Source organism: Saimiri boliviensis, chromosome 11 (assembly GCF_048565385.1).
Source record: "Saimiri boliviensis isolate mSaiBol1 chromosome 11, mSaiBol1.pri, whole genome shotgun sequence".
NCBI lineage: Eukaryota > Metazoa > Chordata > Mammalia > Primates > Cebidae > Saimiri > Saimiri boliviensis.
This window is the reverse complement of record NC_133459.1, coordinates 98,777,518-98,791,036: the sequence shown is the minus strand read 5'-3', so window position 1 is coordinate 98,791,036 and position 13,519 is coordinate 98,777,518. Positions and strand designations below refer to the sequence as shown.

The window sequence follows — 13,519 nt, the reverse complement described above, 5'->3', positions numbered from 1 at the left end:
TCAGCACAGGAGTTTTGACCTGCTCCGTTTCCGACCTGGGCCGGTTCACCCCTCCTTAGGCCACCTGGTGGTCCCCTGCTACTGGGAGGTCACCATTTTGATGCTGAACTTAGTGCGGACACCCGATTGGCGTAGCGCACTACAGCCTAGAACTCCTGGGCTCCAGCGATCCTCCCACCTCAGCCTCCCGAGCAGCTGGGACTACAGGCACGTGCCACTGAGCCCAGCCATTTTCTGTTTTTTGTTTTTTGTTTTTAAAAATATATATATAATAGCCATCCTAACAGATGTGAAGTGTATTTCATTGTGGTTTTAATTTGGATTTCCTTAACCACTAGTGATCTTCAGCATCTTTTACTTGTGCTTATTGGTCATTTGTGTATCTTTGGAGGAATTCAAGTCCTTTGCCTATTTTTAAATTGGGTTGCTTTTTTGTTGTTGAGTTGTAGAAGTTCTTTATGTTTTTCTGGATATGAATTCCTTATCTGATATATGATTTGCAAATTTTCTCTTCCATTACATGGGGTACCTTTTCGCTCCACAGATAGTGTCCTTCAATTAACTAATATTTTAAATTTGTTTTTCTTTCTTTCTTTCTTTCTTTTTTGAGATGGAGTGTTGCTCTGTCGCCTAGGCTGGAGTGCAGTGGTGTGATCTCAGCTCACTGCAACTTCTGCCTCCCGTGTTCAAGCGATTCTCCTGCCTCAGCCTCCTGAGTAGTTGGAACTACAGACGTGTGCCACCACGGCCAGCTAATTTTTGTATTTTTACTAGAGACGGGGTTTCACCATGTTAGCCAGGATGGTCTTGATCTCCTGACCTCATGATCTGCCTGTTGGCCTCCCAAAGTGCTGGGATTACAGGAGTGAGCCACTGTGACCAGCCATGTTTTTAATTTTGATGAGGTACAATTTATCTATTTTTTCTGGCTTTAGGTTTCACTTCAATAAGTAGTAGTTACAACTGTTATCATTATTCCTTCTTTAGTGGGAAAAGGAGAAAAGGGAAGGAAGAGATGGAAGGAGACAAAAATGCATTCTCAGTAGATTTGGGCCTATTTACAGAGAAGTAGTGAAATTAACAGCAATTTTTTCTTTTTTTTTGAGACAAAGTCACTCTGTTGCCCATGCTGGAGTGCAATGGTGCGATCTTGGCTCACTGCAATCTTCACCTCCCAGGTTCAAGCAATCCTTGTGCCTAAGCCTCCCTAGTAGCTGGGATGACAGGCATGTACCACTAAGCCTGGCTAATTTTTGTATTTTTAGTAGAGATGGGATTTTGCCATGTTGGTTAGGCTGGTCTCGAACTCCTGACTTTACGCAATCTGCCTGCCTCGGCTTTCCAAAATGCTGGAATTACAGGCATGAGCCACCACACCTGGTCAAATTAACAGTAATTTAGTCAACAATAAATATTTATTCAGCATTGTCTGTATTCCAGACATTGCTCTTAGCAATAACATAGCTATAACGATATGCTTTGGGAAGGTAATTCTAGTGACAGCTTAGAGACTTGTAGACAAGAGAGACTGGAGAACAGGAGGTGCGTTCAGAGGTTATTGCAATAGTAGTCATGTGAGACAAAGGTCTGAACTAAGTAGCAGTGGGGATGGAGAGCTGGGAAAAGATCTGAAACATTCCTGAGGGGGAATCAAGAGAGTCTAGTGATTGGACGTGACAGGAAAGAACTCGGGGAAAGCACAGGCAATCCTGAGACTTCTAGTTTGAAAGAATAGAACTGATCAGGTTAGTTAGCTATGACTTTGCAAAGAGTAAAGTCCGGAGGTAATGTGATTAGGGGCAGCTAAGTTGTAAGGGTTGGGATTTATGCTAAGGTGTGGAACAAGGGATCCAAAGTCAGTAATTTTGTTGTTGTTGTTTTAGTAACCTGGAGCTGGGGTATTCTGTGCTTATGGATTCCACCAAACTCTAAAATCTTGGCCCAGGTAATTTAGCACCCACAGATTAATTAGACAATTTAAGGCAATGAATATAAAAACCCTATATTTCATTGTCAGTCAGAGATGAATCTCTAAATTCTGTTAAAAATACGTATTTGTTGGCTGGGCGCGGTGGCTCAGCCTGTAATCCCAGCACTTTGGGAGGCCGAGGCGGGTGGATCACAAGGTCGAGAGATCGAGACCATCCTGGTCAACATAGTGAAACCCCGTCTCTACTAAAAATACAAAAAACTAGCTGGGCATGGTGGCGCGTGCCTGTAATCCCAGCTACTCAGGAGGCTGAGGCAGGAGAATTGCCTGAACCCAGGAGGCGGAGGTTGCGGTGAGCCGAGATCGCGCCATTGCACTCCAGCCTGGGTAACGAGAGCGAAACTCCGTCTCAAAAACAAAAACAAAAACAAAAAAAAAAACGTATTTGTGCGCCAGGCATGGTGGCAACATAATTACGACTCCAAATCTGCCATGGGAAAGATTGATTTCAGCTACTTTGTAAGATAACCCTAACCCAGGCATTATTATTCTTTTTAACCTGCTCAGATTTTCAATTTATGTCAGAAAACTCATGTTAATGTCGAACCTGCCCCTGCCTCACAGTAACCTGGTTTAACCTCTTTGGGCTTGTTTCATCATCAGCAATAGTTGTCTTGCCAATGTCACGGTCACTGAAGGAGCAAACAAGGTAACAGATACAAACGCCCTTTGAAAAGTTCACTACACGTAAGTGAACCATCCTATCATTCTCAAAGTTTTATACAACCTTGGATGGTTGAATGAGCACAAGGTGGCCAAACATCACTGTTCCTAGTAAGTGTTCCATAGCCTCTTGCTTTAGGAGAAATAAATTTCCTCACATCCAGTCTTTGCTTTGCTGACTGCTCAACACCCTCTTTACTTGTCTCGCTTGCTTTTCTGAGAGAGACCAGGACAGCATGCCTCCAAACAGAAGGGTATTTCTCTTATACAGACATGCAGATGCAGCCCCACCAAAATTTATCGAACCGCAATCTAGAACAAAAGGTGGCGGTGCACCAATGAAGAAACAAGGCCTCTGCCTCCAGGAGTTTACAAGGCCATTGACAAGAGAGTGATATTATTGATCACAAGCAAGCGGGAGTTGCCGCCTACTTGCGGAAGAGCAGGGGCTACAGTCAAGCAGCAGGGGGCAGAAGAGGCTCGAGTTTGGCTCTGGAGGCCCATCTGGCCAAAGCCAGGATAGACGCTCCCGTGACCCATTCGTGACCGCGACTTGGAAGGCAGCCCTTCTGCCACTCCCCTTTCTTACAGCCCAGAGCAAATAAAAGATCGTTTTCTACGACTACGGTAGATATACCTGTAGTCAGGACTTTGAACTCAACAGCGATTCGCAGTACCGTTCCCTCTTAAGGAACCACCGCGCCCTCCCGCGGAAGAACAGCGGCGGAACTCCATAGCGGCACCTAAAGTCCCTGAACACCTTAAAATCCTCCTCCTGAAGGAACGCGACTGCCTCTTGCCCCGCCTTCTCACTGAGTTCCGCCCCCGACGCAACCTCGTCCTGTGGCACCGATTGGCTGGCCCCTGTGCGTGAGGACGTTGCGTCGTGGGGCGGTGCGGATGAGCGGTGTCCGTCAGGCCTCAGCGGTGTGTCCTCGGCGGTCGCCCCCGGTGTCGCGCACGTCTGCTCCTTGCATGCCTTTAGATGGTACAGCCTACAGCCGGGGCTTCGGGAGACAGTGCAGCCGCCGAGCATCTCTGCTGAGCTTCTCTGCCTAGCCTCCTTTTCTAGCAGGCAGCTCTTCTAGGCCAGGTCCATCCAGGTCGAGGGGGAAAATGGCGCCGGCGCCCCTAGGCGTCCTGGAGGAGCAGTTGCTGGGGTGTCGGTCCGGATTGCTTTCCCGGTTTATCTTCCTTGCCCAGACCGCTCTCCTCCTGTTGCCCGCCGCTGGAGCAGGTCTCTGCCCCGCGCTCTGCTCCTGCCGCCTTCCTCTACTGGACTGCAGTCGTAGGAAACTGGCCGCACCGAGCTGGAGGGCGCTGTCGGGCCTGCTGCCCCCCGACACCGCTATTCTGTGAGTAAAGTGGCCAGGCCGAGTGACCAAAAGGAGGGGGAGCTTTGCCTCCACAGGGGGCAGGCAGGAGGGGGACAGGCCTGGTCGGAGGGCGTGGTCGAGAGCCTACGCTCTGAAGGAAAGTGCCATCAGGATGCTGTGAACTTTGTATTAGGTGGTGGGAACCTGAGAAAGCCGGTGTTAAGGTGCCTGGAGACTGGTGTGAAGACCCGGGTTAAGATTCTTGGGGCCAAAGAGTCTGTGATTTCCTGAACTGGGGAGGAATGGGGCGGAGATAGTTAATGATAAGGGCTCACGGGTCCCGGGCACCAGCATTGACTTTGGATGGTTACAGGGTGGGTCGAGCGTGGAGCAGTGCTCTCTGCTTCCTTGGAACTGCATTATTTGGTGTGTACCTCAGAATTAGTGGTTTTATAACCACGATAGCCAAAAACTTATGAACTATCTTTTGTCCCTAGTTCGCATGTTGGCTGATTTTGTGCTGCAGTTTTGGTTCTTAACAGGCTTGAAAAGTTCATTATGATGAATCAGGAGATCCTGTACTAATTCAGAACATCTCTGTAAGTAGCATTTTTTTTTTTTTTTTTTTTTTTTTTTTTTTTGAGATGGAGTTTTGCTCTTGTTGCCCAGGCTGGAGTGCAATGGCATGATGTCTGCTCACCACAACCTCCTCCTCCCGGGTTCAAGCAATTCTCCTACCTCAGCCTCCCTAGTGGCTGGGATTGCAAGCGGGCACCGCCACGCCTGGCTAATTTTTTGCATTTTATTTTTAGTAGAGATGGGGTTCTCCCTATTGATAAGGCTGGTCTTGAACTCCTGACCTCAGGTGATCCACCTGCCTTTGCCTCCCAAAGTGCTGGGATTACAGACTTGAGCCACAGTGCCGGCCTGTGAGTAGCATTCTTGATCTAATTTAAACTTCACTGTAAAGAAGGGAAGGAGTGTTTTTTCCAAAATTATTTGATATTTTGTTTTCAGTGCATCTTCTTGTGGCAAAGAACCCAAAAATCAGTTCTGTTTATTTATATATGAAAAGCAGGTACAATGGTTGAATGAATTCTGGAGCCTCCACTGCTAAGTTTTCACTTTGACAGGTCTTTATTAGACAGTGGAACTTGGAGGGCTCATTAGTCTGAGTCAGCCTGGTGGTATTAGGAACAACAGTAGGTATTAAATGCTGCAATCATGGGGCTTCTCAACCACTAACCTACAGTTATTTCTTGTCCACTAACCGAGCAACGCATTTATTAACTGACAGACTTCTGATGGAGTCGTTAAGAAAGAGTCATCATGGCTGGACGTGGTGACTCACACCTATAATCCTGCACTTTGGGAGGCCGAGGCGGGCGAATCATGAGGCCAGGAGTTCAAGACCAGCCTGGCCAATATGGTGAAACCACGTCTCTACTAAAAAAAAAACAAAAATTAGTTGGGCATGGTGGCATGCACCTGTAGTCCCAGCTACTCAGGAGGCAAAAGAATCACTTGAACCTGGGAGGTGGATATTGCAGTGAGCCGAGATCGCACCACTGCACTCCAGCCTGGATGACAGAGCAAGACTCCATCTCAAAAAAAAAAAAAAAAAAAAAGATTCATCACTAAAAAAATGCTTGAAGTACAATTAAAATATGAGGGTTTGCTTGGATTTTTATTGGAAATAGAATACAGATAAGAGGTCTGTGTTTTGGAGGTTGAGGTGTGTATATACATATATTTACAAATAGGTTAGCATAGATAGGAAAGAAAGCTTCCTCATGTAGTCATTGAGAAAATTAACATAACCAAATGTTTTAGTAAACAGAACTGCAGTGTAATAAGATGCTTTCTGTTTTATGGTAGTGACGCCTGTAGCCATTTCTGGTTTTATTGACTCAGATTTAAAAATTCGTATCAGTGTGCAGTGTAGTCTGAGTTAAACCTAGCACAGCATCTTTGTTATGCAGGAAGCGCCTTTTTCTACGACATTCTTGACAGCTACCTGATTATAGCAATAAATCCAGCACAACTTGACAAAACAACTTCATTTACTGTAATTGAAATGAATGTGGCCTAGTTTTTTTTTTTTTTTTTTTTTTTTTTTTGAGACGGAGTCTTGCTCTTGTTGCTCAGGCTGGAGTGCAATGGTGGGACCTTGGCTCACTGCAACCTCCACCTCCTGTGTTCAAGCAATTCTCTTGTCTCAGCCTCCCAAGTAGCTGGGATTACGGGTATCTGCCACCATGCTCCACTAATTTTTTGTATTTTTAGTAGAGATGGGGTTTCACCATGTTGGCCCGGCTGGTCTTGAACTCCTGACGTCAAGTGATCCACCCACCTCAGCTTCTCAAAGTGCTGGGATTACAGGCGTGAGCCACCACATTTGGCCTGGCCTACTTTTTAATTTTTTTATTTTTTGAGTCTCAATGTGTCACCTAGGCTGTAGTGCAGTGGTTCGATCTCTGCTCATTGCAGCCTCTGCCTCCCAGGTTCCAGTGATTCTCCTGCCTCAGCCTCCCAGGTAGCTGGGATTACAGGCATGAGCCACTATGCTTTACTAATTATTGTATGTTTAGTAGAGACAGGGTTTCACAGTGTTGGCCAGGCTAGTCTCAAACTCCTGACCTCAGGTGATCTGCTTGCCTCAGCCTCCCAAAGTGCTAGGATTACAGGCATGAGCCACCACGCCCGGCCACGGCCTGGAGGCCTACTTTTTAAGATTCTCCAGGTAAACATTTAGAAGTAATTTCATGTATGATATATTTTTGTGTTAAGATTTGATTTTTGTTTAATCAAGACCAATTGCCTAGAGCCAAGTGACATTCAGGATTTTTAATGTCCTATAATGAAATTGACATTTTCAGTTGAAGTGAAATGCCTTAGAGAGCAATTCTTTTGTAGAAATGTAATTGGATGGAAGTCTTACATTGGTAGAACTCTTAAAATATTAAAAGATAGGACTGTAAATTGAGAAATTAAACATTCTTCAGCAGTTGCCTTCAGCTATAAAACCACCAGGTACACTTGGGTTTCTTTATGTAATTTTGAGTGTTGAAAATACACGTAATGCTTTAAATATATTAGTGATTCAAACTCACATGCTCAAACTTGTTGCCATCAAAATGATTATGGACAAAACTCATTAATCCTGGTTTTTGGAAACTTATTCAGATACTGTCTTGATGCTTCCTTGTATGAGAAACTCTAGAATACTATTTGATCATTCAGAGCTTGAATGGATTCTCTGTATCACATTGTTCTGATTACACACACATAAACAGCACTGAAAGACTAGGTATATCAGTCAACTTATTGTTTGCAAAATAAGTGTTTTAGAACCCCTTTCCCCCAGTGATTTGTTGTCTTGGTCATTTCATGACAGTTTCATGAGAGTTTCAAAACATTAAGAGGTACATATCTTTAGGGTTAGGGACAGTTCTATAGCTTATATAGATTTAGCTTTATGAAAAATTGGTAACCTTTTCCTTACTGTTTTTTTTTTCACTGTAGACTGCTAAATGAGTTTCCCACTTTCACTCAGGCTGGAGTGAAGTGGCATGATCTTGGCTCACTGCAACCTCTGCAGCACCCCCAACCCCCGCCCCCCGACCACGGGTTCAAGTGATTCTCCTGCCTCAGCCTCAGCCTCAGCCTCCCAAGTAGGGATTATAGGTGCTCTCCACTATGCCCAGATAATTTTTGTATTTTTAATGGAATGTATTTGTATTTTTAATGGGGTTCTGCCATGTTGGCCAGGCTGGTCTCGAACTCTAACCTCAGGTAATCGTCCCACTTCAGCATTCCAAAGTGCTAGGATTACAGATATGAGCCACCATGCCTACCAACTGCTAAAAATTTTATTGTGGATCAATATTGGGAACCGCTGCTGACTTGATTAATTTATTGGGTTATATATGTACTTAGTTACCTATACTTTTTTAGTTCTTTCTGTTTTCATGATAATTGTTTAAAGTTTGTTTACATTTGTTTCTTTATAATAGTTGTGAACATTTGGGAGGCTGAGGTGGGCAGATCACGAGGTCAAGAGATTGAGACCATTCTGGCCAACATGGTGAAACCCTGTCTCTACTAAAAATACAAAAATTAGCTGGGTGTGGTGGTGTCTGCAGTCCCAGCTCCTTGGGAGGCTGAGGCAGGAGAATCCCTTGAACCCAGGAGGCAGAGGTTGCAGTGAGCTGAGATCAGGCCACTGCACTCCATCCTAGCAGCAGGGTGAGACTCCGTCTCAAAAAAAAAAGAAAAAAAAAAGTTGTGAACAGATTAGTTTTTTTTAGTATACGGAGAAGACATAAGCTTATGTTGAATATCTCTAGGGAAGTCTTTCCATGTGTGACTTGAGCTTCAACCTCTCTAGCTATTTTAGTAACCCTGGCAAAATGTTTTCAGTATTAACATGTGGATTTAGTTTTTCTTCTTCTTCTTCTTCTTTTTGAGATAGAGTCTCCATTTGTCACCAGGCTGGAATGTAGTGGCATGTTCTCTGCTCACAGCAACCTCTGCCCCCCACATTCAGGCGATTCTCCTGCCTCAGCCTCCTGAGTAGCTGGGGCTACAGGTGCACGCCACTATGCCCAGCTAATTTTTTGTTTTTGTTTTTTTCTTTTTAATTCTAGGCTCTCAGATATAATAATTTTTGTATTTTTAGTAGAGACCATATTGGCCAGGCTGGTCTCAAATTCCTAACCTCGTGATTGGGCCACCTCGGCCTCCCAAGTGCCGGGATTACAGGTGTGAGTCACTGTGCCCAGCCCTGGAAAACATTTTTAGGTTTTAGAAAGGTAGAGGAGTTGATTTGAGATCTTTTAAAGTTCATTCTAGTTTTTGTTTCTTTCTCTTTTTTTCTGAAAATGAAGTCTTCCAACCTTCTATTACATGTACAGCATAAAAATTATGAAGAAAACTGAGAGGAGGCAATATTTTTGGCATAACTTTATAACTTGAAGTTGGCTAATCCAGCTGAAATGTGAAAAGAATCTACTTAATTGCTTTAAACCACAAGGTGGTAAATTGAAAATGAGCCCGTGACCTGCTGCAGTGGCTCATGCCTGTAATCCCAGCTCCTTGGGAGGTTGAGGCAGCCAGATTGCTTGAGCCCAGGAGTTCAAGACTAGCCTAGGCAACGTGGCAAAACCCACTCTTTAACCAAAAAATGCAAAAATAAGCCAGGTATGCTTGTACACACCTCTAGTCCCAGTTACTTGGGAGGCTAAGGTAGGAGGATTGCTTGAGCCTGGGAAGCAGAGGTTGCAATGAACTGAAATCGTGTCGCTGTATTCCAGCCTGGGAGACAGAGCGAGATTCTGTCTTTAAAAAAAAAAAGAAAGAAAGAAAACAAAAAGAAAATGAGCCCATTTAAAAAAGGCACAGATTAAGTTTCTCTTCTATCAGTCTCTCACATTTACCTCAGTTGTTACTTTTTAGTTCCTCTTTCTATTTTGAGTCTATGATGTTTTTCATAATGCTTTTCACAGAAAAGTGAGATAGATGCTGGAGCTGACTGTTGAGTGGCCTCTAGGCTTCCATAAGCAGGAATCAAGAGGAAACGCTTATTGTGTGCGTAATATCACCTCTCTGCAGGTCTGCAATCAAGAGTGAAGAAGAACTGTGCTTGTTCCTGGAAAGATTCTGCATCTCTTACTTCCCCCCAATGCTTACAATTTCAACACAAACCAGTATCTGCCTTGAGACTTTGAGCACCAATCTCACTGTGTCTTTTAGTCTACATCAGTCTCAAGAAGCCCAGGACTTTTAGGTTCTCTCTCTTCTAGAAGCATCCCTGATGCCCTGCTTGGCTTTCTTTTTGTCTTTAGCAGGTATCATCATGTGACACGCTACATATTTTGTCTTCCTTTCAGTAGAATATAAACCTCACAAGGGCAAGGTTTTATTTTATTTTATTTTTTAAGACCAAGTCTCGGTTCATCGCCCAGGCGAGAGTGCAGTGGTGTGATTCTCCTGGCTAATTTTTGTATTTTTAGTAGAGACGGGGTTTCACTATATTGGCCAGGCTGGTCTCAAATGCATGACCTCAGGTGCTCCGGCCACTGCAGCCTCCCAAAACTGGGATTACAGGTGGGAGCCACCTCACCTGGCTTCCAGCCACCCATTTCTGAAGTTGAGATACTCCAAAAGTATTATGGATGTTTCTCACATGATCTCATGTAATAGAAAGATTGTCTATCTTTTTTAGACAATAGCAGAAACAGCAGTTTGAGTTTGCAAAAGAAACACTTTAACTTGGAATTAGTGCCAAGTAAAAAAATTAAGTAAATAAAAGACCTTGTAAATTCCTAAAACAGATAGGGGATGAGGCGTGGGAAAAGCTGCTGTGTTTCCAGAATCTAAAATACTTTGCCCTGGCTTGCGTGCTACTGTCATAATGAACTGTTTCACTTTCAACAGTTATCTCAAAGCATACATGATGGTTTCACTGCATTAAGGATTTTTTTTTTTTTTCTTTGGTGAGACGGAGTTTCGCTCTTGTTACCCAGGCTGGAGTGCAATGGCGCGATCTCAGCTCACCGCAACCTCCGCCCCCTGGGTTCAGGCAATTCTCCTGCCTCAGCCTCCTGAGTAGCTGGGATTATAGGCATGCGCCACCATGTCCAGCTAATTTTTTGTGTTTTTAGTAGAGACGGGGTTTCACCATGTTGACCAGGATGGTCTTGATTTCTTGACCTTGTGATCCATCCGCCTCGGCCTCCCAAAGTGCTGGGATTACAGGCTTGAGCCACCGTGCCCGGCTGCATTAAGGATTTTAGTATATTTTATTTTCTTTATCCTGGTATATCTGGGAAAGTGGTAAACAGAAGATGTGAGCCCACAAAATCTAGTGCAATCTTCAAGGCATTTTTGTTTGTTTATAAGATACCTGAACAAGAAAACCTGTAATAAGAGAGCCTTAATAAATCTAATACAGATCTGTTACAGGTCACTTGGGGTTGGTTGTTACACAGATATACCCTGGTATATTAGTCTCTTGCATTGCTGTATAGAATTAACTGAGACTGGGTAATTTATAAAGAAAAGAAGTTTAATTGGCTTACAGTTCTGTAGGCTGTACAGGAAGTGTGGCACTGGCATCAGCTTGGCTTCTGGTGAGGCTTCAGGGAGCTTTTACTCATGGCAAAAGGTGAAGCAGGAGCAAGCACTTCATGTGGTGAAAGGAGGAGTGAGAGAGAGTCGTGTAGGGGAGGTGTCACATTATTTATTTATTTAGAGACATTCTCTATTATTTATTTTTTTGAGACAGAGTCTCCTTGAGTTGTACAGGCTGGAGTGCAGTGGTGCGATCTCGGCTCACTGCAACCTCTGCCTCCCGGATTCAGGTGATTCTCCTGCTTCAGCCTCCCAAGTAGCTGGGATTACAGGAACGCGCCACCACACACCGCTAATTTTTGTATTTTTAGTAGAGACAGGATTTCACCATGTTGGCCAGGCTTGCCTCGAACTCCTGACCTCAGGTGATCCACCTGCCTCAGCCTCCCAAGGTGCTGGGATTATAGGCCTGAGCCATCATGCCTGGCCAGCTGCACACTTTTAAGCCACCAGGTCTCATGTGAACTCAGAACATCCTCTGCCCATCAGACTTTGGTTTATTAGATGGATTTCTGGACTGGTAATGTCTTTAGCCCCACCTGTATATTAGACTGTTGCTTAGAGAGCTTTTACAAAATACGATTGTTTTGGCCTTACCCTGGTGATTCTCTCATTTGTTTGTTCTGGGGCAGGACTTAAGGATCAATATTTTAAAATCTTCCCTAGTGAGGCTAATGTGTAGCCATGATGGAGAACCACTGAACCATAAGCAATTGTTGCTTATTGAATGTTAGTTGAGGAAATCTGTGCTGTGCTTAATTCTTTAAAATTATTATCTACTTTGGAGGACCCGTTTATTTTTATAGAGATTAATGTCCTAATTATATTTCATTATATTAAAAATGTTTTGTATTTTCTAATGTAAAACATACATAATCAGCACATGAGTGATCAGAGGATTACTTGTATATTAAGATAATCCCTTGATTTTCTAATGCTAGAAAATATGTTTCCCTTATCTTTAGATCCATGACATTTTATATGCTTTATTCTTTAAAGGTTTTTCAGTCCTAATGGAAAACTGGCATTTAACCAGTTGAGAAAAGATCACATCATATTAAGTAATGGCTTAGCAAAACGTTTTTTAAAAATACTCTGAAAGCATTCTTATGTCATATTTTCTATGCCAGAGAAAATGACTCAGTATATTTATTCTGTATTATTTCAGTCATGAAAAACATTACAATACTCTGTCCAAATTATTGATTTCAAGTTTGGGAGAAAAACCTGAAGAACAGGATAGTTAATTGAGCTTTACTTTGTTGTAAACCAGCTTTTTAAGGTATTTGTATTTTTTTTTTCGAGACCAAGTCTTGCTCTGTTGCCCAGGTTGGAGTGCAGTAGCGCAGTCTTGGCTCACTGCAAGCTCCTCATCCTGGGTTCAAGGAATTCTCCTGCCCCAGCCTCCCTAGTAGCTGGAATTACAGGTGCCTGCCACCATGGCTGGCTAATTTTTGTATTTTTAGTAGAGACAGGGTTTCACCATGTTGGTCAGGCTGCTCTCGAACTCCTGACCTTGTGATCTGCCCACCTCAGCCTCCCAAAGTGTTGAGATTACAGGTGTGAGCCACCGAGCCTGGCCTGGTATCTGTATTCTTTTTTTAATTTTTTTTTCCTTTTTTAAATTATTTTTTCTTCCCTTAAAGTCCAAAGCAATCTTTTTTCTTTTATTAAAAAAAATTTTTTTTGTTACAAAATTGAAAAAATAACATTCTTGGAATATAGGTATTTGTATTCTTTTTTTTTTTCTTTTTTCTTTTTCTGTTTTTTTTGAGACGGAGTTTCACTCTTGTTACCCATGCTGGAGTGCAATGGCGCGATCTCGGCTCACCGCAACCTCCGCCTCCTGGGTTCAGGCAATTCTTCTGCCTCAGCCTCCTGAGTAGCTGGGATTACAGGCACACACCACCATGCCCGGCTAATTTTTTGTATTTTTAGTAGAGACGGGGTTTCACCATGTTGACCAGGATGGTCTCGATCTCTTGACCTTGTGATCCACCCGCCTCAGCCTCCCAAAGTGCTGGGATTACAGGCTTGAGCCACCGTGCCCGGCCCTGATTAGCAGTTTTAAAGTTAAACCATTAACAGAGCAATAATAGCAAAGTGTTATATAAATCAACTTGTAACTAAATGCTTCTTTGTTTTTGTTTGTTTTGTTTTGTTTTCTTTTCTTTTTTGAGATGAGTTTCACTCTTGTTGCCCATGCTGGAGTTCAGTGGCGCAGTTTCTGCTCACTGCAACTTCTACCTCTTGGGTTTAAGCCATTATATATTTTTTAATTATTATTTATTTTTTTATCTCTCTCTTTTTTTTTTTTTTTTTTTAATTTCTTTAGTTTTTGTATTTTTAGTAGAGACGAGGTTTCACCATGTTGGCCAGGCAGGCCTCAAACTCTGACCTTAGGTGATCCGCCTGC

General features: G+C 43.3%; 1 protein-coding gene across 1 annotated transcript in view; it reads left to right on the top strand.

Moving 5' to 3' along the window:
• Positions 1–3,544: 3,544 nt before the first annotated feature.
• LRIG2 (leucine rich repeats and immunoglobulin like domains 2) overlaps positions 3,545–13,519 on the top strand; it is a 61,502-nt gene continuing 51,527 nt past the window's right edge. The window contains exon 1 of the mRNA XM_039460961.2: positions 3,545–4,008. Within this exon, the coding sequence (XP_039316895.2) occupies positions 3,770–4,008 (239 nt within the window). The 5' untranslated portion in view covers positions 3,545–3,769. The remainder of the gene's footprint in view (positions 4,009–13,519) is intronic.